The sequence below is a fragment of the Heteronotia binoei genome, chromosome 19 (genome assembly GCF_032191835.1).
Source record: "Heteronotia binoei isolate CCM8104 ecotype False Entrance Well chromosome 19, APGP_CSIRO_Hbin_v1, whole genome shotgun sequence".
Lineage (NCBI taxonomy): Eukaryota > Metazoa > Chordata > Lepidosauria > Squamata > Gekkonidae > Heteronotia > Heteronotia binoei.
The window spans coordinates 4926584-4949761 of NC_083241.1; the positions used below are offsets into that span (position 1 = coordinate 4926584).

At 45.9% G+C, this 23178-nt stretch overlaps 1 protein-coding gene across 2 annotated transcripts in view; it reads left to right on the forward strand.

Moving 5' to 3' along the window:
- DENND4A (DENN domain containing 4A) overlaps positions 1 to 23178 on the forward strand; it is a 93129-nt gene that overhangs the window by 26328 nt on the left and 43623 nt on the right. For both annotated transcript variants that reach the window (XM_060259906.1, XM_060259907.1), the window contains exons 9-14: positions 2432 to 2607; positions 5414 to 5514; positions 11135 to 11353; positions 12871 to 13016; positions 14699 to 14832; positions 22971 to 23106. In XM_060259906.1, coding sequence (XP_060115889.1) covers positions 2432 to 2607; positions 5414 to 5514; positions 11135 to 11353; positions 12871 to 13016; positions 14699 to 14832; positions 22971 to 23106 — 912 coding nt within the window. The remainder of the gene's footprint in view (positions 1 to 2431; positions 2608 to 5413; positions 5515 to 11134; positions 11354 to 12870; positions 13017 to 14698; positions 14833 to 22970; positions 23107 to 23178) is intronic.

Below are 23178 nucleotides of genomic sequence, written 5' to 3' on the forward strand. Positions count from 1 at the left end.
GGCCGACCACAGCAAACATAGTCTACTGGGACACACAAAAGATAACAAAATCCAAAGAAACAGCCTGAAAAAGCTGTAGAAAAATGTCCAAAGGTGCCAAAAAGCCGTCGGATTTTGCACCCCAATAGAAAAGTCCTTATTCACTCCTCCTCTGAGGTTAGTGGGGGATAGTAATTGGATCAGGGCCTCTGAAGCAGATGATAATAGCCAGTGAAGTTTGTATGGGAACAGAAGGTTCTTGAGGGCTTTTGTTTAGAGGTAAGAATCGGCGCTTTAAATTAAATCTGGGAGTAAATTAGTAGCCATTGTGCTGGCCAGTTGTTATCCAACAGTCTGCATTTGTCTGCAGCTTAGCTGCTGCATTCAGTGAACTTGCCATGAAAATTCCGGCTGAGCGTCCAGATCATATGAGGTAGAATAGACCTGTTTATATGATACTATGGCCAGGTTCTCAGATCCCATGGGATGGATTCCACGAATCCAAAGGAGCTGTATGGTACACCACTGTATGGTACACCTAACTGTATGGTACACCACTGAGCTGTATGGTACACCAAAGGAGCTGTATGGTACACCTAACTGTATGGTACACCACTGAAGGATTTGTGTGTGTCAGTGTGTGTGTCATGTTTTAAGTGTTTTGTTTGTTGTTTTACCTTCTCCTCCTTCGGATGTTTATGCAGATGGGCTTTTAAAGCTGTTTTGTCATCGGACGCTGGGCTGTTCTGTCTCCCTGCAGAAGAGAATGTTTTGTTTCAGACTGGCAGAGCAAGCCTGGGGCACGATCCCTTGGAATGTTCTCTTACGCGAGCTCTAATGATGTGAATGGGCACAGGCAAATACTCTGGGGCAGGAGTAGCCAAACTTGCTTAACAAAAGAGCCACATAGAATAAACATCAGATGTTTGAGAGCCTCAAGGAAGATGGAGAGGGGAGGTGGAAAGAAAGCAACTTTAATTTTAAATTGATTCTCCAAGCTGCCAGCTGACTTGGCGAAGTTATTTAAAGAGGGAAATCTCTTCTCCTAGCTGACCAGTGGGGTGGGGGGGGGGGGCTTTGAGAGCCACACAATACGTGTGTGTGTGTCATGTTTTAAGTGTTTTGTTTGTTGTTTTACCTTCTGCATTGGATGTTTATGCAGATGGGCTTTTAAAGCTGTTTTGTCATCTGATGCTAGGCTGTTCTGTCTCCCTGCAGAAGAGAATGTTTGTTTCAGACTGGCAGAGCAAGCCTGGGGCATGAAAGAGCCCATGTGGCTCCTGGGCCATAGTTTGGCCACCCCTGCTCTGGAGCAACTACTGTTTGTGTGACTAGGGCTTTTGCTCGTGAGAAATTCCTGGAGGCCTCCTTTCCTTTTGGTGTAGTGGTTATGTGTGCGGACTCTTATCTGAGAGAAATGGGTTTGATTCCCCACTCCTCCACTTGCACCTGCTGGAATGGCCTTGGGTCAGCCTTAGCTCTCTTATCTGGGAGAACCGGGTTTGATTCCCCACTCCTCCACTTGCACCTGCTAGCACGGCCTTGGGTCAGCCATAGCTCTGGCAGAGGTTGTCCTTGAAAGGGCAGCTGCTGTGAGAGCCCTCTCCAGCCCCACCCACCTCACAGGGTGTCTGTTGTGGGGGAGGAAGGTAAAGGAGATTGTGAGCCGCTCTGAGACTCTGAGATTCAGAGTGGAGGGCGGGATATAAATCCAATATCTTCATCTACCTCACAGGGTGTCTGTTGTGGGGGGAGGAAGGGAAAGGAGATTGTGAGCCGCTCTGAGACTCTTCGGAGTGGAGGGCAGGATATAAATCCAATATCTTCATCTACCTCACAGGGTGTCTGTTGTGGGGGAGGAAGGTAAAGGAGATTGTGAGCCACTCTGAGACTCTTCGGAGTGGAGGGCAGGATATAAATCCAATATCTTCATCTACCTCACAGGGTGTCTGTTGTGGGGGAGGAAGGTAAAGGAGATTGTGAGCCGCTCTGAGACTCTTCGGAGTGGAGGGCGGGATATAAATCCAATATCTTCATCTACCTCACAGGGTGTCTGTTGTGGGGGAGGAAGGGAAAGGAGATTGTGAGCCGCTCTGAGACTCTTCGGAGTGGAGGGCGGGATATAAATCCAATATCTTCATCTACCTCACAGGGTGTCTGTTGTGGGGGAGGAAGGGAAAGGGGATTGTGAGCCGCTCTGAGACTCTTCGGAGTGGAGGGCGGGATATAAATCCAATATCTTCATCTTCTTCATCTTCCTTTTGCACAAGGCAAAATGCTCAACGTTTGAAAAAGAAAAGGGGCCTGATGCCTGTCTACAGGAGCTAAATAAGATTCGTGTTGTCCGTCGCTAACGTTCGTGTTGAATGTCCATCACGTGGCGACAACTGTCTGGAGCTTTTCTGCTTATTCATATCCAACGCATATGTTTCCCTCTTTCTTTTTAAAAAAGATGATCTTTCCTTTCCACTGGCCGTGCCCGTACATTCCTCTTTGCCCTCTGGCCTTGGCAGATGTTTTGACTGCACCATGCCCGTTTATAGTGGGGATTGATTCAAGATACTTTGATCTCTATGACCCTCCGCCAGATGTTAGCTGCGTCGACCTAGATACAAACACCATTTCACAGTAAGCACAAACTACTTTTCTATACTGTATCGTAGCAATTTAGCAGTGAGCGCAGCAATGGAATCTCATTTTCTTCATTTCCTTGTTCTGCTTACTGGAGAAAGAAAACCATGCTGTCTTTTCCTGTGTATATTTATGCTGTTTTATGACTTTACAGCTGAACCTGTGAACTGACTGACTGTGAACCTGAAAAATGTTCTGTTTCGATTTGAGGGGATCATTTTGTCTGTGGCGTTAGTTTTGGCATGGTTCATTCTCACCCACAGATCATATAATAGTTTACTTACGTATGATAAATATTTCAGAGCCCTTCACAAACATTGTGATTCTTACAACCAGCCGTGTAATGCAGGTCTGTATTCTGAACTGGGGCAAAGGCTCTTAGCACACTCATGTATTAAGCTCCAAGAGCCAGTGTGGTGCAGCAGTTAAGAGCTGCGGATTCTAATCTGGAGAACTAGGTTTGATTCTCCACTCTTCCACATACAGCCAGCTGGGTGACCTTGGGTCAGTCACAACAGAGCTTTCTCAGCCCCACCTACTTCACAGGGTGTCTAATGTGCAGAGAGGAAGGGAAGGCAATTGTAAGCCTCTCTGAGACTTCTTTGAGTGGTGAAGAGCGTGGTATAAAAAACTAATTCTTCTTAGCCAACGACACTGTTATTTCATTCATTTGGAAAAATTCCACGCCATCTCTCCCGGGACCTAACTGGCTATTCTTCATCAAGAGATAAAGATATATGTGCTGGCTATTCATTATTTATTTATTTAGACTTACAGCCTGTCTGTCCTACCCCACAAGTGGGCTCAGGGCATACAACGTATAAAAAACCCATAAAAAACATATAATCTAAAAACCAAATTTAAAGCAGTCGGAAACAAGATGGCAACCAAAACAAACAGCTTCAGGTGGTCCATAATGCCTTCTGCAAGATGTTAGTGTCAAGCCCGACTATTTTGATATAAGACGGCTGAACAAATGTCAAACCGATGCTCTGGCCATTCTCCATTATTTACAGCTTGTCCACAACGGCCAAGAATGTTGATGTTACTGGGAAAGATATGCTGTGTCTGAAGAGTGCATTCCCTAATTTTCACAGGCTTCCTTCACAGGCTTGTTATCAGTTAGAGATGTAGTGTTAGAATGCTTTTGTGGTGTAAAAGAAAGTTACTGCTGTACCCTTTGAACTTTAGGTTTGAATGAAGCGCTTTTTTGTAACCGTTTATGATACCCTATATAGCACCATATAACCTCTGGTGTCTCAGTATTTCCAAGGATCGTGTTCCTTGGGCACCTTTGAATTCCGGAATAAACCATTCTATTTGAAATAAAACAAAGGACTTCATTATTGGGAATATCTGGGCTTGACAGTTAGCCAGATGATAATTAATAGAACCGTATTTTCATGTGTTGCCACACTCTGCCTCAAAAACTATTCCCCGTTATTAGAGGATCACACAGACATAGGAGCTGCCTCAGCTATAATCTTCAGATTGTATCGTCTTAATCATTTCTGCCGGTAGCTTTCCTAAAAGCATCAGTCAAAGCTTACGTGGATAAGGGCTGCTACTTAAGACCACACAGTCTGAAAGCAGGGTTTAGATAATTTTTTCTCCTGTAGTTGTTGGTGGTCCAGCCTTTGCCAACTTCATCGGGAAGAAAAGCTGCACAAGAAGGTCGTCTGTAACCTTTTTATGCACACGCACACCATCAAAAGCGAACCATCTGTAAGCTTGTTTGTGCCTGTACAGATTTCGGGTATCTCACTGTGCAACTCTCACAAGCTTAAAAGAAAACGTAGTTGAAAGTAACCGTTATCCAGAGGCAGTAAGACTGGGGGCGGTTAGAGGAGAAGCTGAATAAATTAGCGTGGAAGCAAAGGAATGGAAAACCTTTAAAATATTAATAGAAACAAGCAGTGCACTCAGTGCTTTCTACAGAAAAGAGGGGAGGGAGAATCCCTGCTCATCCCGGGAGGGTTTCCATCAGCAACAGAGCAAATGCATGAACAATCTTGAGCAGTGGTGTCGAACTCGTTTGTTATGAGGGCCGGTTCTGACATAAATGAGACCTTGGGCTGGGCCATGTGTGTACCTATTTAAGATTAGGTAGCAGAGATATAAATCCTATAAAGAACACAAACACATATTTTTTAAAAAAAATTAAATCATGCTTAAAACATCAGTATTCATTGGTCTTAAAGGTGCTTTCTTTGTATTTCTCCCATGGGATCCAGGGAACTGGGCAAAGGAAGCTCTGGCTCTTTACTTCCTTCCCCAGGGACTGGGGTGGGAGAAGTCTCAGTCAATAGAAGGAAGAGAAGCTTGGTTCAGTAGCTCTGCTGTGTGACTGAGGGCAAGGCATGCTGTTCCTCCCCACTTCTTCCCCAAGGGAGAAGCCGCAGCCAATGGAGAAAACAGAGGCTTTGCTCTGTAGCTCCTGTGCAATTGAGCAAGCCTGGCAAAGCAAGCTGTTATGCAGAAGGAAGCAAGAGAGAGGGAGAGAAAAGCAGATGACAGCCAGTTGCTTGAGGGCCTGTTAGGAGCCCTCCGGGGGCCTGATTCGGCCCCCAAACTGCATGTTTGACACCCCTGATTTTGATAGCAATGCAAGATCCATTGTGTGAGGTGCCATCTATTTGCAGCCATTTTTAAAAAAAACATATCTATTGCATTTAGGCGTTTTTTTTTCACATCAGTTCATGATTTCTAGCTGCAAGCACGCCAAAAGTGATCTGACAAAGAATTTTTAAAAATAACCCCATACTTTTCTCTGTAAGTATTAAAATGTGCCTTCTTCTTTTAGACCTGGAGAGAAGAGAAACATTGCGTGGAAGATTTTGCCAAAGAAACCTTGCAAAAACCTGTTGAACACTTTGAATAACCTGTTTCAGCAGCTAACGGAACGTAAGTGAGGAAATGACCATAAGTTTGGCGTTTGCCTTGGTTCACCAAGCAGTTCAGAGGGTTACAAAATAGGCACTGTTTAGTAGGGGGGAGGTGACTTCAGCTGACTTAAATACAAGAAATACATATCATGTGCTGTACATGATATGGATGGTATATATTTAAAAGATTGTTCCTAGATGACACAGTATGAAGGTTAATGAGGAAGTGATGGGAAAGGTCTGTCGCTCATGCCCCAATGATTCTCCCCTGTTAGGGCTGCCAAGTCCAAGTCAAGAAATATCTGGGGACTTTGGAGGTGGAGCCAGGAGACTTTGGGGGTGGAGCCAGGAGACATTAGGGATGGAGCCAAGATCAAGGCTGTGACAAGCATAATGGAACTCCAAAGGGAGTTCCGGCCATCACATTTAAAGGGACCGCACTCCTTTTCAATGCCTTCCTTCCATAGGAAATAATGAAGGATAGCGGCACCTTCTTTTGGGGCTCCTAGAATTGGACCCCCTGGTCCAATCTTTTTGAAACTTGGTGGGTATTTTGGGGAGAGGCACTAGATTCTATATTAAAAATTTGGTGCCTCTACCCCAAAAAACAGCCCCCCCAGAGCCCCAGATACCCGTGGATCAATTCTCCATGATTTTCTATGGGAATAAATCTCTATAGGGAATAAGAGAGTTCCCAGCAGACATTTCCCTCCCCTCCCCCTGCTTTCTGACGACTCTGAAGCGGGGGGGGGGAGGGCCTCCAAACCGGGGGATCCCCTGCCCCCACCTGGGGATTGGCAACCCTATCCCCTGTGCTCTATTTAGGTTGTTTAGCGTGCTTCTAGTTCTTTATAATAAACTGCATGGCCCTTGTATCATTTCTGGTATTTTTCCTGTTGGTGCCCTGAAACCGTTTATAGCAGGAGTGTCGAACTCATTTGTTATGAGGGCCGGATCTGACAGAAATGAGACCTTGTTGGGCTGGGCCATGTTAGGCTGGGCTTTCTGTGTTCCTATTTAAGATGAGGTAGTAGAGATATAAACTTTATAAAGGACACACACAAACATGATTAAAATAAAACATGCTTGAAACATTAGCACTTAGTCTTAAAGGTGCTTTCTTTGTATCTCTTCTGTGTAATCCGAGGAACCAGGCAAAGGAAGCTCAGACTCTTCCTTCCTTCCCCAGAGGACTAGGAGGGGGAGGAGCCCAGCCAATAGAAGGATGAGAGGCTTGGCTCAGGAGCTCTGCTGTGTGATTGAGAGAGGCTGGCAAAGCAAGCTCTCCCTCTCCTCCCTCACCCAAAGAAGGAGCCTCAGCCAATGGAAAAAAATAGAGGGTTTTGCGCTGTAGCTCCTGTGTGATTGAGCAAGCCTTGCAAAGCAAGCTGTGATGCAGAAGGAAACAAGAGAGAAGGAGAAGGAAGCAGATGACAGCCAGTTACTTAGGGGCCTCATAGGAGCCCTCTGGGGGCCTGATTTGGCCCCTGAGCCACATGTTTGACAACCCTGATTTAGAGTATGTTAGTTTGGCAGAATAAATGGTTTATGTCCTCATATCTGTAAGCAGCAGCATCAGAGAGATCAGATTTCAGCATCTCTTTCTTGTACCTTTTATAGTTGTTACTATCTCAATGAAAAGAATTGACCATAGAGGCAAATGGGACAAATCCATAGAGAACCCAAAGTTTAAGTATTTTTTAAAAAATATGTGCATGTTTTTCTTGATAAGCGTAGCCCAAGTTGTGGCACAACATGTTCTGGTACTTTATGCAAGCTATAAAATATATTTCCTATTACCTCTGTTTATGAAGAAGCGGGCTTTCAGACAAACTATTAGCATGTAGTCATGAACATAAGGAATCAACTACATTTTAGAGGGGAAAATGATTAAAAATCTTATCCACATGACCATGACATGGCCAGTGACGTGCAGGGAATTTATTTATTCCCTGCCTACGTTAGGGACCGTCTCTCCCCGTATGAACCCCAGAGAGCACTGAGGTCAGCCGGGAAAAACCTGCTGAACATTCCCGGGCCGAAAGAGGTGAAGTTGCAAAGCACCCGCAACCGAGCCTTCTCTACTATGGCTCCACGCCTATGGAACCAACTTCCAGAGGAAATGCGGGCCCTGCGGGACTTTGAACAGTTCCGCAGGGCCTGCAAGACTACCCTCTTCCAATTGGCCTTCACTGACGGATTAAGAGGGAAACTGCTAAAGAACTCGCCATCACAAACGTAATACGTAATATAGCACTAGTACATTTTATTAATTTTATTAGTTTTAGAATTTTAATCAGAATTTTAATTAGATTGTTAATGTAGTTTTATTTAATATTGTATGACCAATGTATGAAATAATGTTGTTAGCCGCCCTGAGCCTGCTCCGGCGGGGAGGGCGGGATATAAATAAAAATTGTTGTTGTTGTTTGTCATCCGCCTTGTTGAAGCCTAAAACAAACAACAGAATTCTAACAGTGCAGATAACTTTCCCCCATAAATAACTGAAGGATTCTCTCAAGTGTTTCAGAAATATGAACAATGGGAATAATACTTGGAATATGTTAATGTTATTCAGGTTTAGGCACCGGAAACTAGCATCTCTTCCTGGAGGTGCATGTGTTGTAATGCCACAGTTCGTACTGCAACTCTGAGCTCTCAAATATCAGAATTTCTCTGAAGATGGCTTTAAATGTCAGCCACGCAAAGTAATCGTAAGATTTTCTGGATCCCCATTCAGAAGAACCGGAATCCGTCCTGCTTTTCTTCACCACGTCCTCCTCCTTTCTGCTAACTCTGCATTTTTCTCTGAGGGGAACCGTTGATGGTCTCTGGAGACCTGTGGAATTCTGTTGAAGTAAAAGAGAGTGGCCGAGGTGCAACCCCTGGTGGTTTTTGCCCTCCAAATAATTTATTTTAAAAAACATTTTTTGTGCATAAAAAGCAGTCCGAGTCGTTTAGCTTTACAAGTTCCCTATTCAGAGAGCCAGTTTGGTGTAGTGGTTAAGTGTGCGGACTCTTATCTGGGAGAACCGGGTTTGATTCCCCACTCCTCCACTTGCAGCTGCTGGAATGGCCTTGGGTCAGCCATAGCTCTGGCAGAAGTTGTCCTTGAAAGGGCAGCTGCTGGGAGAGCCCTCTCCAGCCCCACCCACCTCACAGGGTGTCTGTTGTGGGGGAGGAAGATAAAGGAGATTGTAAGCCGCTCTGAGACTCTTCGGAGTGGAGGGCGGGATATAAATCCAATATCTTCTTCTTCTTCTTCATCTTCACATTGTCACACCACAGCGGTGGGAAATCATCATTTGATAGCTCTGTTCCATGGAAAGGGGATATCCAGTCCAAGTTGGATTCGATGCGAACAGTTTCATCAAAGTGCTTAATAAGGATGTCACAGCAGTCATCCAGAACTTCTATTCCAATCCCACCCCTACCCCCTGACTTAAACGGTGTATATATTTCAGCATTTTACATAAATTGCCCTTTTTTCTTTGCAGATGTCACTGAGTTTCTACCGAGACCAATTCTGTCAGTGTTTCCATAGCAACCTACTGTTCTGTGAACGTAAATGTGCCTGTCTAGGTCTTTTGTACGTTGCCGAAACTAGTGATTTTCATGCTTCCCCGCCACGTTAAGTAAACAGTGAGCTATATTTAAACCAGATTTAGGCAACTTAACAAAATGCTGATCGATAGTGTGGGCCACAAGCTTTATTGAAGCTTTCTCATGATAGCCCTGTGTTCCTCTTCTCCTCTTTTGGTGCCATTAGTTAATGTACATAGTAGGGTTGCCAAGTCCAATTCAAGAAATATCTGGGGACTTTGGGGGTGGAGCCAGGAGACAGGTTGCGACAAGCACAACTGAACTCCACAACTGGGTTCTGGCCATCAGATTTAGAGGGGCCGCACACCTTTTAAATGCCTTCCCTCCATTGGAAATAATGGACAGGGGCACCTTCTTTCGGGGCTCATAGAATTGGACCCCCTGGTCCAATCCTTTTGAAACTTGGAGGGCCCTTTGAGAAGAGGCATCAGATACTGTGCTGCAGATTTGGTGCCTCTACCTCAAAAAACAAATCCCCCCAGAGCCCTAGATAACCGCAGATCAATTCTCCATTACACCCTATGGGAATCGGTCTCCATAGGGAATAATGGAGTGCCCAGCAGACATTTTCCTCCCTCCCCTGCTTTCTGATAACCCTGAAGCGGGGGGAGGGCCTCCAAACCAGGGGATCCCCTGCCCCCACCTGGGGATTTGGCAACCTTAGTACATAGTGGCTCAGCGGTTATGTAAGATCTGTGGCCCCAGTGACTTAACCGTTTTGACATCACAGAAGAGGTGGCCAATCTTGGGTCAGGTAGCAAAGTGCTTTTAGGCGGTCGTCGGAGACTTCAAAATATTCCTTCCAAAGTTCGTGAGCATCCTGTGTAAAATTAAACCATGTCACATTTGGCAGTGCATCATGGGCTTGCGAACAGCACCTTGAAGGACGCAAATCAGTCAAGCAGCCATTGAGTTTTTGATAAGAAGGGATATCCGGTGGTGCTTGTGGTAGCAGAATTCTCTCAGCAAGTTCCAGAGGGATGTACCTGTGACAGTCTTCTGCAGCCAAAGTGACAAAGAGTTTTGTGGCACTTTAAAGACTAACGCATTTATTGTGCGGTGTAAACTATTATGACCAAGAGCCCACTCATTCAATGCATGACATTGGCAAAGAGTTCTCAGACAGTGGAAGGATGTTAGTTGCAAAGAGAGACCAGGAAGTGCAGTTTCCCCAAGAGTCTTCCATGGCACTGCTGAGTAGGGAAACTCTTGCAAGAAGCAGCTAACCAGGAATGCTGTTTATATATTTACTTCATTTGTATTCGCCCTTTCTCTCCAGTGGGGACTGAAGCAGCTTACATTTCTCTATCTGATCCAAACAACAATCCCTCTGTGTTAGGTTAGGCTGAGAATATGTGACTCGCTCAAGGTCCCCCAGCAGAGTGGGGATTTGAACTTGGATCTCCCAGATCCTAGTCTGACACTCTGCTACACCACGCTGGGTCTCGAGAGGGAACAAAATGCAGAGATTTGGGTGCAATAATAACTCAGATAGTTAACTCTAAGGAATGGCATTGCCCTTCCTTTCAGGTATATGCATGTACACTAGTCTGATTCATCTTCCTCTGATAATTTATCAGCAATCTTGTTTTCATGTGTGCTTTGCAGTGTGGTGTAACAAACACATGCCCTGAGAATATGTGATATAAGAAACTGGGCCCTTCTGAACTTACTTTGTAATCTCTCCCAATTCTCTGCTGCCAGCTGGCTCTGTCTGCCAACTGAATGTAAGAAGTCCTTCATTTGTCAAAGTGGGCTGTGGCTTATAAAAACTTATTTATTCAGGCAATTTATATTCTGCCCTTTCCCAAAAACGGGCTCAGAGCAGATAACATTCTAAAAACAGTATAAAACAACACCAGAATTCAGTATACAACTTCCACCAGAATTCATTAGTCTTTAAGAGGCCATAAGTCATTTTGTTTTAGCAAGGCAGGTTAACGAACTTGGCATTGAAACGAGCGTTGTGGAAATGAAAGACAACCACTTTCTGTTAACATTGGTAATTATTTTCCCTTTTTCATCTTCATTCACAGTGCAGCAAAGACCAAGGGACGATGCATTGATGGAATTGGCTATGAATGACTATGATTTCAATTCGGGAACCAAGATGCACTTATTAGATGTGGAGATCCAGGAAGCATTTCTCTGTTTCATGGCCTCTCTACTAAAAGGTTACAGGTCCTACCTGAGGCCTATTACCCAAGCACCTTCTGAAACAGCAACAGACGCCAGTTCTCTCTTTGAACTGCAAGGTACAGGAACAAATCAGAAGCTTGAGTGTGGAGTTTACAAATGGAGAGGAAGAAATCGTAAGGGACTGGGCTGAGTTTGTTGGGGCAGTTTTTAGCCAGCTAAAGCATAGTTGTATTTCAGTTCCTCTAACACTCCTGTAGAGGAGCCCCATGGCTCAGAGTGATAAAGCTGCAGTACTGGAGTCTAATCTCTCTGCTCACGATCTGAGTTTGATCCCAGTGGAAGCTGGGTTCAGGTAGCCGGCTGAAGGTTGACTCAGCCTTCCATCCTTTCGAGGTCGATAAAATGAGTCCCCCGCTTGCTTGAGGGGGAATGTAGCTGACTGGGGAAAGCATTGGCAAACTACGCAGTAAAAAGTCTGCTGTGAAAATGTCATGATGCGACATCACCCCATAGTTGGAAATAACTGGTGCTTGCACCGGGGACTACCTTTACTTTTAACACTCCTGCATTTTCTTTCATCTGAGTATGACCCTCAAGATTTCTCTCAAATTTGGCTTCAGGCAAAGTTTTGTATCAGATGTAGTTTTAGGGCATTTAGCACAGTAAAAATACATTTGAGTTTCTGGTACGTTTGTGTGTGTGATGCTGCTATTAGTACAAAGTGGAGCTCTGAAAAGAAATCAAATAATCCTGACCGATGTAGATTTTAGATTGGTATTGAAAGGTAATTTAGATTATAGTTGGTTAAGCCAAGTCAGTGAAAAAGCACCCTTAATCTCCACTTTTATTTGTCTTTTTAAAACACTGTTATTGGCTAACACCTCTAGTCACAGTGCAATTGACCGCCGCAGCTGAAGTGGTGTGATTAAAATGTTGGACTCGGGTCTAGATGGGAGATACAAGTTGGAATCCCCATTTCACCTGGCTGGTTGGAGGCCGGCCACACACTCTTGGCCCTCACCTACCTCACAGGGTTGTTGTGAGAATAAAACGGAAGAGAGGAGAAGGCTGTAAAGCTGCTTTGGGTCCTCCTTGATGGGAGGGGGAAGGGCATAAGTATATAAAATAAACCACAATATTAATTAGTGAGGTTTTTGATATTGCCACCTGGGGTGGGATAAGGGGTTTTCCTTGGGTGCTTTGTCCGGATGGTGGGAAAGATTGCCATCCTGATAGCATGTCTCTAAAGAGCCGCTGTTCAACAGAGGCTTGGGGCTGCTTCAGGAGAAACTGAGTGACTCCCTTTCTTCCTTGGGAAAGGGAATCTCTGTGAGAGAACGGGCTGGGAAAAGGCACACGTGATTTTTCAGACCATCTTTAATAGCAACTGGGAGGGGCCTGGTGGGGAGGGCGCTTGGCTGCCCTCTGTAGGCTGTGAGCGAGGGAGCTGGCAGCAGGAGGAAGAGGAGTGAGATGCTGGAAAGCCCCTCCCAATCCTGAGGCCTTTGAGGGGGGGGGATCAACAGAGGAGCAGGTTCTGAATGCCCCCCCTTACAGTACAGTTCATCTGTTTGTTCTCAGTTTTTAGATTTCTGTGACAAGTATATTGACAATACCACCATTTTCTTCACAGGATTCTTAAAAAGTCGTGATCGTTCGCATCAGAAGTTTTACACACTGATGACCAAGACACAGACGTTTATTCGCTTCATCGAAGAGTGCTCCTTTGTCAGTGATAAAGATACAAGCCTTGCATTTTTCGATGACTGTGTAAACAAAGTAAGCATATTGGAAATATTTCTTCATTGCCAATAGTACACGCAGTCAGATGTGCTATAAAGTGTTTTGCAGTTCTGGGGAAAAGCAGTTTAGAGTGCCTTTTGAGTCCCAGATTGTCCACAGTGGTTGTATCCTGACTACCTGGAGAGAGAGATGTCCTTCCTTTCTTTCCAGACTCTCACCATTTTTGCTCACTGTTGGAGAATTTTCTCTTTATACATATTTTATAAACACTTTCTCTTACCACAGTTCCCCAAACAACCCGATGCTCTTAAGACCTAATACATGAGACTCAGAGATGTTTTCAGAACAACAGATAAGCTTTATTATTCTTCAGTTTTCTCTTAAGATAGCGCACTCAGGCGATATATAAAAAAGCAAAACAGTTACGACAGCAAACGCACATTATGCTCTCAGTTAAAACACTTATACATTCTACAGCTTATCGTTGCAACTCTCTGTCTGGGGCAGTGATGCTCTGTATTCTTGGTGCTTGGGGGAGGGGGGCACAGTGGGAGGACTTCTAGTGCCCTGGCCTCCTGATGGCACCTGATTTTTTTGGCCACTGTGTGACACAGAGTGTTGGACTGGATGGGCCATTGGCCTGATCCAAAATGGCTTCTCTTATGTCTGGGGCAAGTGATGCTCTGTATTCTTGGTGCTTGGGGGGCACAGTGGGAGGGCTTCTAGTGTCCTGGTGGACCTCCTGACGGCACCTGGCTTTTTGTTTGTTTTGGCCACTGTGTGACACAGTGTTCGACTGGATGGGCCATTGACCTGATCCAACATGGCTTCTCTTATGTCTGGGGCAAGTGATGCTCTGTATTCTTGGTGCTTGGGGGGGGCACAGTGGGAGGGCGTCTAGTGTCCTGGCCCCACTGGTGGACCTCCTGATGGCACCTGATTTTTTTGGCCACTGTGTGACACAGAGTGTTGGACTGGATGGGCCACTGGCCTGATCCAACAGGGCTTCTCTTATGTTCTTCTGTGACATAGAGTGTTGGACTGGAGGGGCCACTGGCCTGATCCAACAGGGCTTCTCTTATGTTCTTAAGATTATGAGTGGCTGAAAAATATTCTGTATGGAAAAACTATGAACCTATTTGCAGGATAATTATCCAAGTGAATAAGTGCCTATAGTGCTGCTTACTGTAGATCTCTGTAATATGCTGAATTCATGTTCAAACAAATTATTTTTAAAGAAGAAGAAGATATTGGATTTATATCCCGCCCTCCACTCCGAAGAGTCTCAGAGCGGCTCACAATCTCCTTTACCTTCCTCCCCCACAACAGACACCCTGTGAGGTGGGTGGGGCTGGAGAGGGCTCTCACAGCAGCTGCCCTTTCAAGGACAACCTCTGCCAGAGCTATGGCTGACCCAAGGCCATTCCAGCAGGTGCAAGTGGAGGAGTGGGGAATCAAACCCGGTTCTCCCAGATAAGAGTCCGCATACTTAATCACTACACCAAACTGGCTCTCTAAAAAAAACTAAGTGTTTTTTATCTTAATTTTTAGGGTTCGACAAAGGCCTGTGTTAAGAATAATTGAAAGGTCATAACATGATGGGATATAGATTGTGTATTAAATTTTTCAATACTTTTTTTGCTTCTCCATACCCACATACCATCTAGATCTGTGCAGTGCCGGATATGTAACTCTCCCTGTCGATCTGCTTTGTCCAGGTAGATACTGATAGGACTGGTGATGTGCGGCTTATAGAACTGGATGAGTCCTACAGAAGTGAGCATACCGTCTTCATAACCCCTCCAGAGATTCCTCACCTTCCCAATGGAGAAGAGCTTCCTTCACAGTACAGGTATGCATTAGAACAGGGGTCCCCGACGCCCGGACCGTGGACCGGTAGCAGTCCGTGGCCTGTTAGCAACTGGGTCGTGTGTTGTATAATTATTTCAGTATGTATTACAATAGAGTAATAATAATAAGACGACGACAGTGGATTTATATCCTGCCCTCCACTCCGAATCTCAGAGCAGCTCACAATCTCCTTTATCTTCTACCTCCACAATAGACACTCTGTGAGGTAGGTGGGGCTGAGAGAGCTCTCCCAGAAACTGCCCTTTCAAGGACAACTCTGCAAGAGCTGTGGCTGATCCACGGCCATTCCAGCAGCTGCAAGTGGAGGAGTTGGGAATCAAACCCGGTTCTCCCAGATAAGAGAGCTATGGCTGACCCAAGGCCATTCCAGCAGCTGCAAGTGGAGGAGTGGGGAATCCAACCCGGTTCTCCCAGATAAGAGAGCTCTGGCTGACACAAGGCCATCTTAGCAGCTGCAAGTGGAGGAGTGGGGAATCAAACCCGGTTCTCCCAGATAAGAGAGCTCTGGCTGACCCAAGGCCATTCCAGCAGCTGCAACTGGAGGAGTGGGGAATCAAACCCGGTTCTCCCAGATAAGAGAGCTCTGGCTGACCCACGGCCATTCCAGCAGCTGCAAGTGGAGGAGTGGGGAATCAAACCCGGTTCTCCCAGATAAGAGAGCTATGGCTGACACAAGGCCATTCCAGCAGCTGCAAGTGGAGGAGTGGGGAATCAAACCTGGTTCTCCCAGATAGAGTCTGCACACTTAACCACCACACCAAAATAAAGTGCAAAATTGTATCATCCTGAAACTATCACTCCTCCCCCCACCCCCCGGTCCGTGGAAAAATTGCCTTCCACAAAACCGGTCCGTGGTGCCAAAAAGGTTGGGGACCACTGCATTAGAACACTATTTCCTAACCTGTGGGTCATGAAGCCTCTTCAAGTGTGTTGCAAGCCAATACTCTGTAATGGCCACCATGCCCTTTCTTTCTCCCCCCGCCCCCCTTTGGGTATATTTTGTATTTTGTGTGTGTCTGTGTCTTTCTGCACTTGGAAGTCATGGTGACTGCTGCTGACTGACCTCTACTGGAGGCCTGGAAGATATTCAGAGAAGTGGCTGAATAAAGCCAGGCCCTGCCTCCCCCCTCCCAACTACTACTATTCCAAGGAGGTCTCCCTTCCAAGTACTTGCCAGAGTCAACCCTGCTTAGCTTCCAAGGTGTAATGAGATTGGGCTTACCTGGGCAGGGCTCCACCATGCCTCTCAATCGCTCTCTTGCTCTCATATTTTGGAAACCAAGGTCTGACTCTGGGAACAATACGTTCCTTTATTCCCCCCTTCACTGCATATACAGGTGTCTTGATGGTTACGAGGATAAGTTTCTTAGGCTCTTGGGTGGGTTTAGAGCAAGAAGTGGAGAAGAAGATGGCCAGAGGCTGGAATGTAATCTCCATATGCAAAGACTGTGTGTGTTGGAATGCCACTTGCTTAGAATTCATAGTGGCGGCAGCTGTGTGATGTTGATTGGTTTCTCAAAAATCTTTGGATAGCAATTGTAGAATGCTGAACTTGATGGATGCCAAGGTCATAGTTTGCCTAGAGCCCAAAAAGCTTTGGTCCAGCCTCGGATGGGTCACACACAAAGTAAATTCGGACATGTGGGTCACCATACCGGGGAACTGCTGCCTTAGAACGTGAGAACGCTAGCCGTAAAATGTTCCTTGATTGTATCTGCGCCAGAACTTCTCCTGTGTCATGCTTCCTATCATCATGGAAGCTGTAACTATATTGGTTTGCAAAGTGTAACTAACTGTATTTCATGCTTTGTTTCTGGACAGAAGGAAACAGCAAATCATAGCTTCCAGCTCTTTAGTTTTCAAGGAAGAAGCTTCCACATACTGGGAATATTTCTGTTAAAAACAGACTGGTAATAGGGAGTAAGCTTTTAAGTAGGGATTTTCAAGCCCCGTTTTCTTAGAGGGTTCATTCCCAGGATTTTAACCTTAATTGTATAATTCCCACAGGTAGGCTATTTCTGCCTCTTTAGTAGAGGCTAAGTGGAGAGCCAGTTTGGTGTAGTGGTTAAGTGTGCGGACTCTTATGTGGGAGAACCGGGTTTGATTCCCCACTCCTCCACTTGCACCTGCTGGAATGGCCTTGGGTCGGCCATAGCTCTGGCAGAGGTTGTCCTTGAAAGGGCAGCTGCTGGGAGAGCCCTCTCCAGCCCCACCCACCTCACAGGGTGTCTGTTGTGGGGGGAGAAGATAAAGGAGACCTTAAGCTACTCTGAGTCTCTGATTCAGAGAGAAGGGTGGGATATAAATCCAATTTCTTCTTCTTCTCTCAGCCCCACCCACCTCACAGGGTGTCTGTTGTGGGGGAGGAAGGGAAAGGAGATTGTGAGTGGCTCTGGGACTCTGTCCTTGAAAGGGCAGCTGCTGTGAGAGCCCTCTCCAGCCCTACCCACTTCACAGGGTGTCTGTTGTGGGGGAGGAAGGTAAAAGAGATTGTGAGCCGCTCTGAGACTCTTTGGAGTGGAGGGCGGGAGATAAATCCAATATCTTCTTATTATTATTATTTTTCTCCCTGCTGTGAAAAGCTTCACCTGTCCATCTCCACGCACTAAGCTTCTTTTAAAGGGAGGGCTGTTGGCAACCCAAACTCTTAGCCTGGGCCGTGGTGTGCGGTGAGGAAAGAGGAAGGGTGTGCAACATCAGAATGCTCAAATTGCTGACAGCTTGTACAAGCAAGTTGCTTAAATTGACATTTGAACCTCTTTTTATTTCAGTCCCCATTGACTGCAGCGGGATTGTACAGCTTGAAATGAACTCGTGCCCGCTCCAGGATCATATGCCCTGGCAGAATTTCATTCCTTCATGTAGATTAGTGGTTTTCAAGAATAATTGGAGAGCGGAGAGATTGCATACGCAGACTGCTGTGTTCATATTCAAGCCTACATCTGCATGCCTTTCCCTTCCTATCCGCATGGAGTTCCCCCATCCAGGAAGCCATATACAGTATTTGCTGGCGTATAAGACTACTTTTTTGCCCTGAAAAACATGCCTCCAAGTGGGGGGGTCGTCTTATACGCCGGGTGCACTTCAGTTGGGATAGACATAGCTGCCCATAGTGGCCTTCCGATGCTCGCTCGGTGCCCATAGTGGCCTCCCGATGCCCGCCAACCTCATTCTACATACCGTCCAGCATCACGCGGTATCAAGCGCGACCGCGGCGGGTCATCAGCGTGGCTGCAGCGAGCATCAGCAGCGAGACAGGGGTGCCAGCCTTTTCGGCGTGACCAGCCCGTTCTGCTCAGCGGGAAGCAGCGGCGCTCCGGCCCACCTCTTGTCTACGCAGAGCTCGCACATGTGCACTAGTGCTGGTCACAGGGAGATGCAGGGGCGGGCCGGAGGCGCTGCGGTCGCACTGCAGCCGTACAATGGTGTGTGGAAGAGGGGGTAGTCTTATACGGCGAGTATATGACAAACTCTATATTTTGAGTGGAAATGTTGGGGGGTCGTCTTATATGCCCAGTCGTCTTATACGCCGGCAAATACGGTAGTTCTTTTCAATGGAGGAAGGGTTGGAGTCTTTCTCCTTCCATTCAGAAGAACAGAGAGAAGCCTTTTCCAGGGAGAGAAATTCTGCATGTGTACCAGAGCTCCCAAGCAAGGACATAATGCAAGATCAGGCTCCTTAGACCTTAACAGATATATATTTTTTATTTTTATTTAGCGGACTTATATTCCGCCCTTTCCCACAATGGGCTCAGGGCAGATCACAGCATAAATTAGACAATAAAAACCTACAATGCAAATTGAAAACAATAGAATAAAAGCAAAACAGTAGGACGATAACACAAAACAAGATATAAGTTAACTTTAGGTCACCTTTTTCATGAGCTAACTTTATATGTAGCCCACTTTTCTTGTTGAGACTGATGGTACCCCCACACACATTTTACCTATGTCCAGGGCTTTTTTTGGCAAAAAAAAGCCCAGCAGGAACTTATTTGCATATTAGGCCACACCCTTTGATGCCACCATTGTTTCACACAGGGCTTTTTTGTCGTGAAAGCCCAGCAAGGACTCATTTGCATATTAGACCACACCCCCTGATACCAAGCCAGCCGGGACTGCATTCCTGTGGGTTCCTGCTCCAACCCCCCCCCCCCCCCCCCAAAAAAAAAACCTGCCTATGTCTCTGGGAACTCTTCTGGACATATAGCTATTTTACATGAAATGATAATTGTCCTGCTCTCTCAGGAGCAAGAGAGGCCTCTTGTTTCTCAGGTGGCCCTCTACATATCACAACATCTGAAGATTAGGATAAAACTGGCTGTGATTAATTTTGGAATTATATGTGTCAGGCAAAACTATTACAATTGAATTTCCTTAGCTTTTCTGAAAAGTCCATTTTTTTTTAAAACAGCGATCCAATTTTGAATGGATTTACGTTGCCGATATCGATTTTTCGTGGGCTGCTTCTCTTGCTTTGTTCATTAGAGGCTAAATAAGCGTTATAGAGGTTTCTTGTGTGAAACGCAGTCGATACTAATGAAGCTGTCCATCTAAATGAATGGGATACTTTTAAAAAGCACGTTTTATTTGTCTTTATTTATTAGATCTCTTTTCCACCCTTTTCGGAAGGCTCGTTTGTTAAATGTTGAGCTTTAAATAACTGTAGAGATTCCAGGTCAGCAGACAGATTTCCTGAAAGGGCACATTGAGAATCAGTTGATTAACTCCAGTGACCTCGTCTGTGTGGCATCGATCTTGAGTGAACTCCCCATTGCCACTGTGTCTCCTAATACACCATTGCAACAGTGGGGCTCCCACATGGCAGGTTCCCTGCACGTTCCATGCAATGTGATGATTACTGATTTAAAATGACATATGACACAGGCCTAGAATCATAGAGTTGGAAGGGGCCTCCAGAGTCATCTAGTCCAACCCCCTGCACAATGCAGGAAATTCACAAATACCTCCCCCTAAATTCACAGGATTTGCATTGCTGTTAGATGGACATCTAGCTTCATTGCGACACTGTGGGGAAGTGGGGGAAAGCCCCTGCTTTCTGACAGCATCTAAGCTGGGCCAAAGAATCTGTGTGGAAAACCCCAGTCAGTCCTTTTTCATTGGCCTCATTCCCTTCTCCAGATGTTTTGGCAGCTGGAAGACAGACAGTACCTTTTAGGGAACAAAATCCATGCCATACTTCTATGAGGTCAATATCAATAGGGAGAATCATGGAGAGATGAGAACAGGGATTTTTGAGTTATGTTTTTATTCATATATTATTAAGTTATTGTTGTATTTTAACTGTTTTACCATGACTGAGCCCTCATGGGAAAGGGCAGAATATAAATTGACCAAATAAAATAAATAAAAATAAAAACTGTGACGCAACAACGAAAATAATATAATCCAAATCCAACAAATTATTACAAAATTTTTAAATAAAGTGAATTGCACACACGGCATTCATTTCATATTTCCACTGGGTGAGATCATCCATTCCAATCCTAGGCAATATGCATTAAGCACACAACAATATTTTGTAAAGATCAGTTCCAACAAAAAAGTGCCAATATTTGGTCCATTAGTTCATGTCCATTTTTTGAAGACTCCACAAAGAAGAAACGGACATGAACTAATAGATTGTGGCGTGTGAAATTCATTTTATTTAAAAACTTTGTAATAATTTGTTGGATCTGGATTATATTCTTTTCATTACTGCATCACAGTTTTTCCCTGTGCTCACTACAAGAGCCAGTTTGGTGTAGTGGTTAAGTGTGCGGACTCTTATCTGGGAGAACCGGGTTTGATTCCCCACTCCTCCACTTGCACCTGCTGGAATGGCCTTGGGTCAGCCATAGCTCTGGCAGAGGTTGTCCTTGAAAGGGCAGCTGCTGCGAGAGCCCTCTCAGCCCCGCCCATCTCACAGGGTGTCTGTTGTGGGGGGAGAAGATATAGGAGATTGTATGCCGCTCTGAGACTCTGATTCAGAGAGAAGGGTGGGGTATAAATCTGCAATTCTTCTTCTTCATACTTCTGTGTGGATCAACCAAACTGATGCAAAACACTGTGCAAGCTTTCAAGCTTGCCAGAGCTCTTCGTCAGGCTGTAGGTTAGAAAATGTAAGCTGAGTTTTTTCCCCAGGTCATGCTGTTAAAGGTACAATCTTGAACATGTGCAGCTGCCTTACACTTCACCAGACCACTGCACTATCAACGTAGGTACTCTCTAGTGGCAGTGGCTCTCCAGGGTCTCAAGCAGAGGTCTTTTCACATTACTGCCTGCTAGATCCTTCTCATTGGAGATTACGGGGATTGAACCTGCGACCTTCTGCATGCCAAGCAGATGCTCTCCCACTGAGCCACTATCCCTCCCCCATCTTGTGGGCATCCTCTGTGAGATGCAGATGCCAGGTTTGCTGAGGCGTCATGTTGTTGATCTATAGATTAGATGTCAGAGGGGAAATATCCATGACCCAATAAGAACATAAGAACACAAGAGAAGCCATCTTGGATCAGGCCAGTGGCCCATCCAGTCCAACACTCTGTGTCACATAAGAACATAAGAGAAGCCCTGTTGGATCAGGCCAATGGCCCATCCAGTCCAACACTCTTGTGTCACATAAGAGAAGCCATCTTGGATCAGGCCAGCGGCCCATCCAGTGCAACACTCTCTGTCACATAAGAGAAGCCCTGTTGGATCAGGCCAGCGGCCCATCCAGTCCAACACTTTGTGTCACATAAGAACATAAGAGAAGCCATGTTGGATCAGGCCAATGGCCCTTCCGGTCCAACACTCTGTATAAGAACATAAGAGAAGCCCTGTTGGATCAGGCCTATGGCCGATCCAGTCCAATACTCTGTGTCACATAAGAACATAAGAGAAGCCCTGTTGGATCAGGCCAGTGGCCCATCCAGTCCATCACTCTGTGTCACATAAGAACATAAGAGAAGTCATGTTTGATCAGGCCAGTGGCCCATCCAGTCCAACACTCTATGTCACATAAGAGAAGCCCTGTTGGATCAGGCCAATGGCCCATCCAGTCCAATACTCTGTGTCACATAAGGACATAAGAGAAGCCCTGTTGGATCAGGCCAATGGCCCATCCAGTCCAAAACTCTGAGTCACATAAGAACATAAGAGAAGCCATGTTGGATCAGGCCAGTGGCCCACCCAGTCCAACACTCTGTGTCACATAAGAACATAAGAGAAGCCCTGTTGGGTCAGGCCAAGGGCCCATCCAGTCCAACACTCTGTGTCACATAAGAACTTAAGAGAAGCCCTGTTGGGTCAGGCCCAGGGCCCATCCAGTCCAACACTCTGTGTCTCATAAGAACATAAGAGAAGCCATGTTGGATCAGGCCAATGGCCCATCTAGTCCAACACTCTGTGTCACATAAGGACATAAGAGAAGCCCTGTTGGATCAGGCCAATGGCCCATCCAGTCCAAAACTCTGAGTCACATAAGAACATAAGAGAAGCCATGTTGGATCAGGCCAGTGGCCCACCCAGTCCAACACTCTGTGTCACATAAGAACATAAGAGAAGCCCTGTTGGGTCAGGCCAAGGGCCCATCCAGTCCAACACTCTGCCCATCCAGTCCAACATAAGAACTTAAGAGAAGCCCTGTTGGGTCAGGCCCAGGGCCCATCCAGTCCAACACTCTGTGTCCCATAAGAACATAAGAGAAGCCGTGTTGGATCAGGCCAATGGCCCATCCAGTCCAACAAAAAAAACCCAAGTGCCATCAGGAGGTCCATCAGTGGGGCCAGGACACTTGAAGCCCTCCCACTGGTTTCCCCCCCACCTCCAAGCACCAAGAATACAGGTATCACTGCCCCAGACAGAGAGTTCCACTGATAGCCACTGATGGACCATATGCAATCAGTAAATAAATATTTGAATGTACCCCCCTCCCCCGGCCAAAAACCCCTCTTTCTCCTAGAATAGCACTACAAATGTGCCGGGTTTGTGTGTGCTTGAACCAGTTTTTTGCTACGCGGTGCCATTCACCCCTTGTGAAATACCACTTGGAAGTCTTGAGCCCTGAGGCTAAAGCGGAAGATAAATTTATTGTAAATGAAATATGTTTTTTTTTTTTTAACTTTTCCATTTCAGTTATAACGGATTTCCTGTGCTGAAGCAAGATCTGTTTGAGCGGCCCGCGGGCCTCCTCACTACGCGGAGCAGCAAAGCGCCCTCCAGAGCCAGCAATCCCAACAGCCCGCTGCCCATGTTCAGGAGAACAAAGCAGGTACTCAGCAGCCAGGCTGCACCCCTTCGTCGCTCACAGTGCCCTGTTTTGAATTCACTGTGTGTCCCAGCA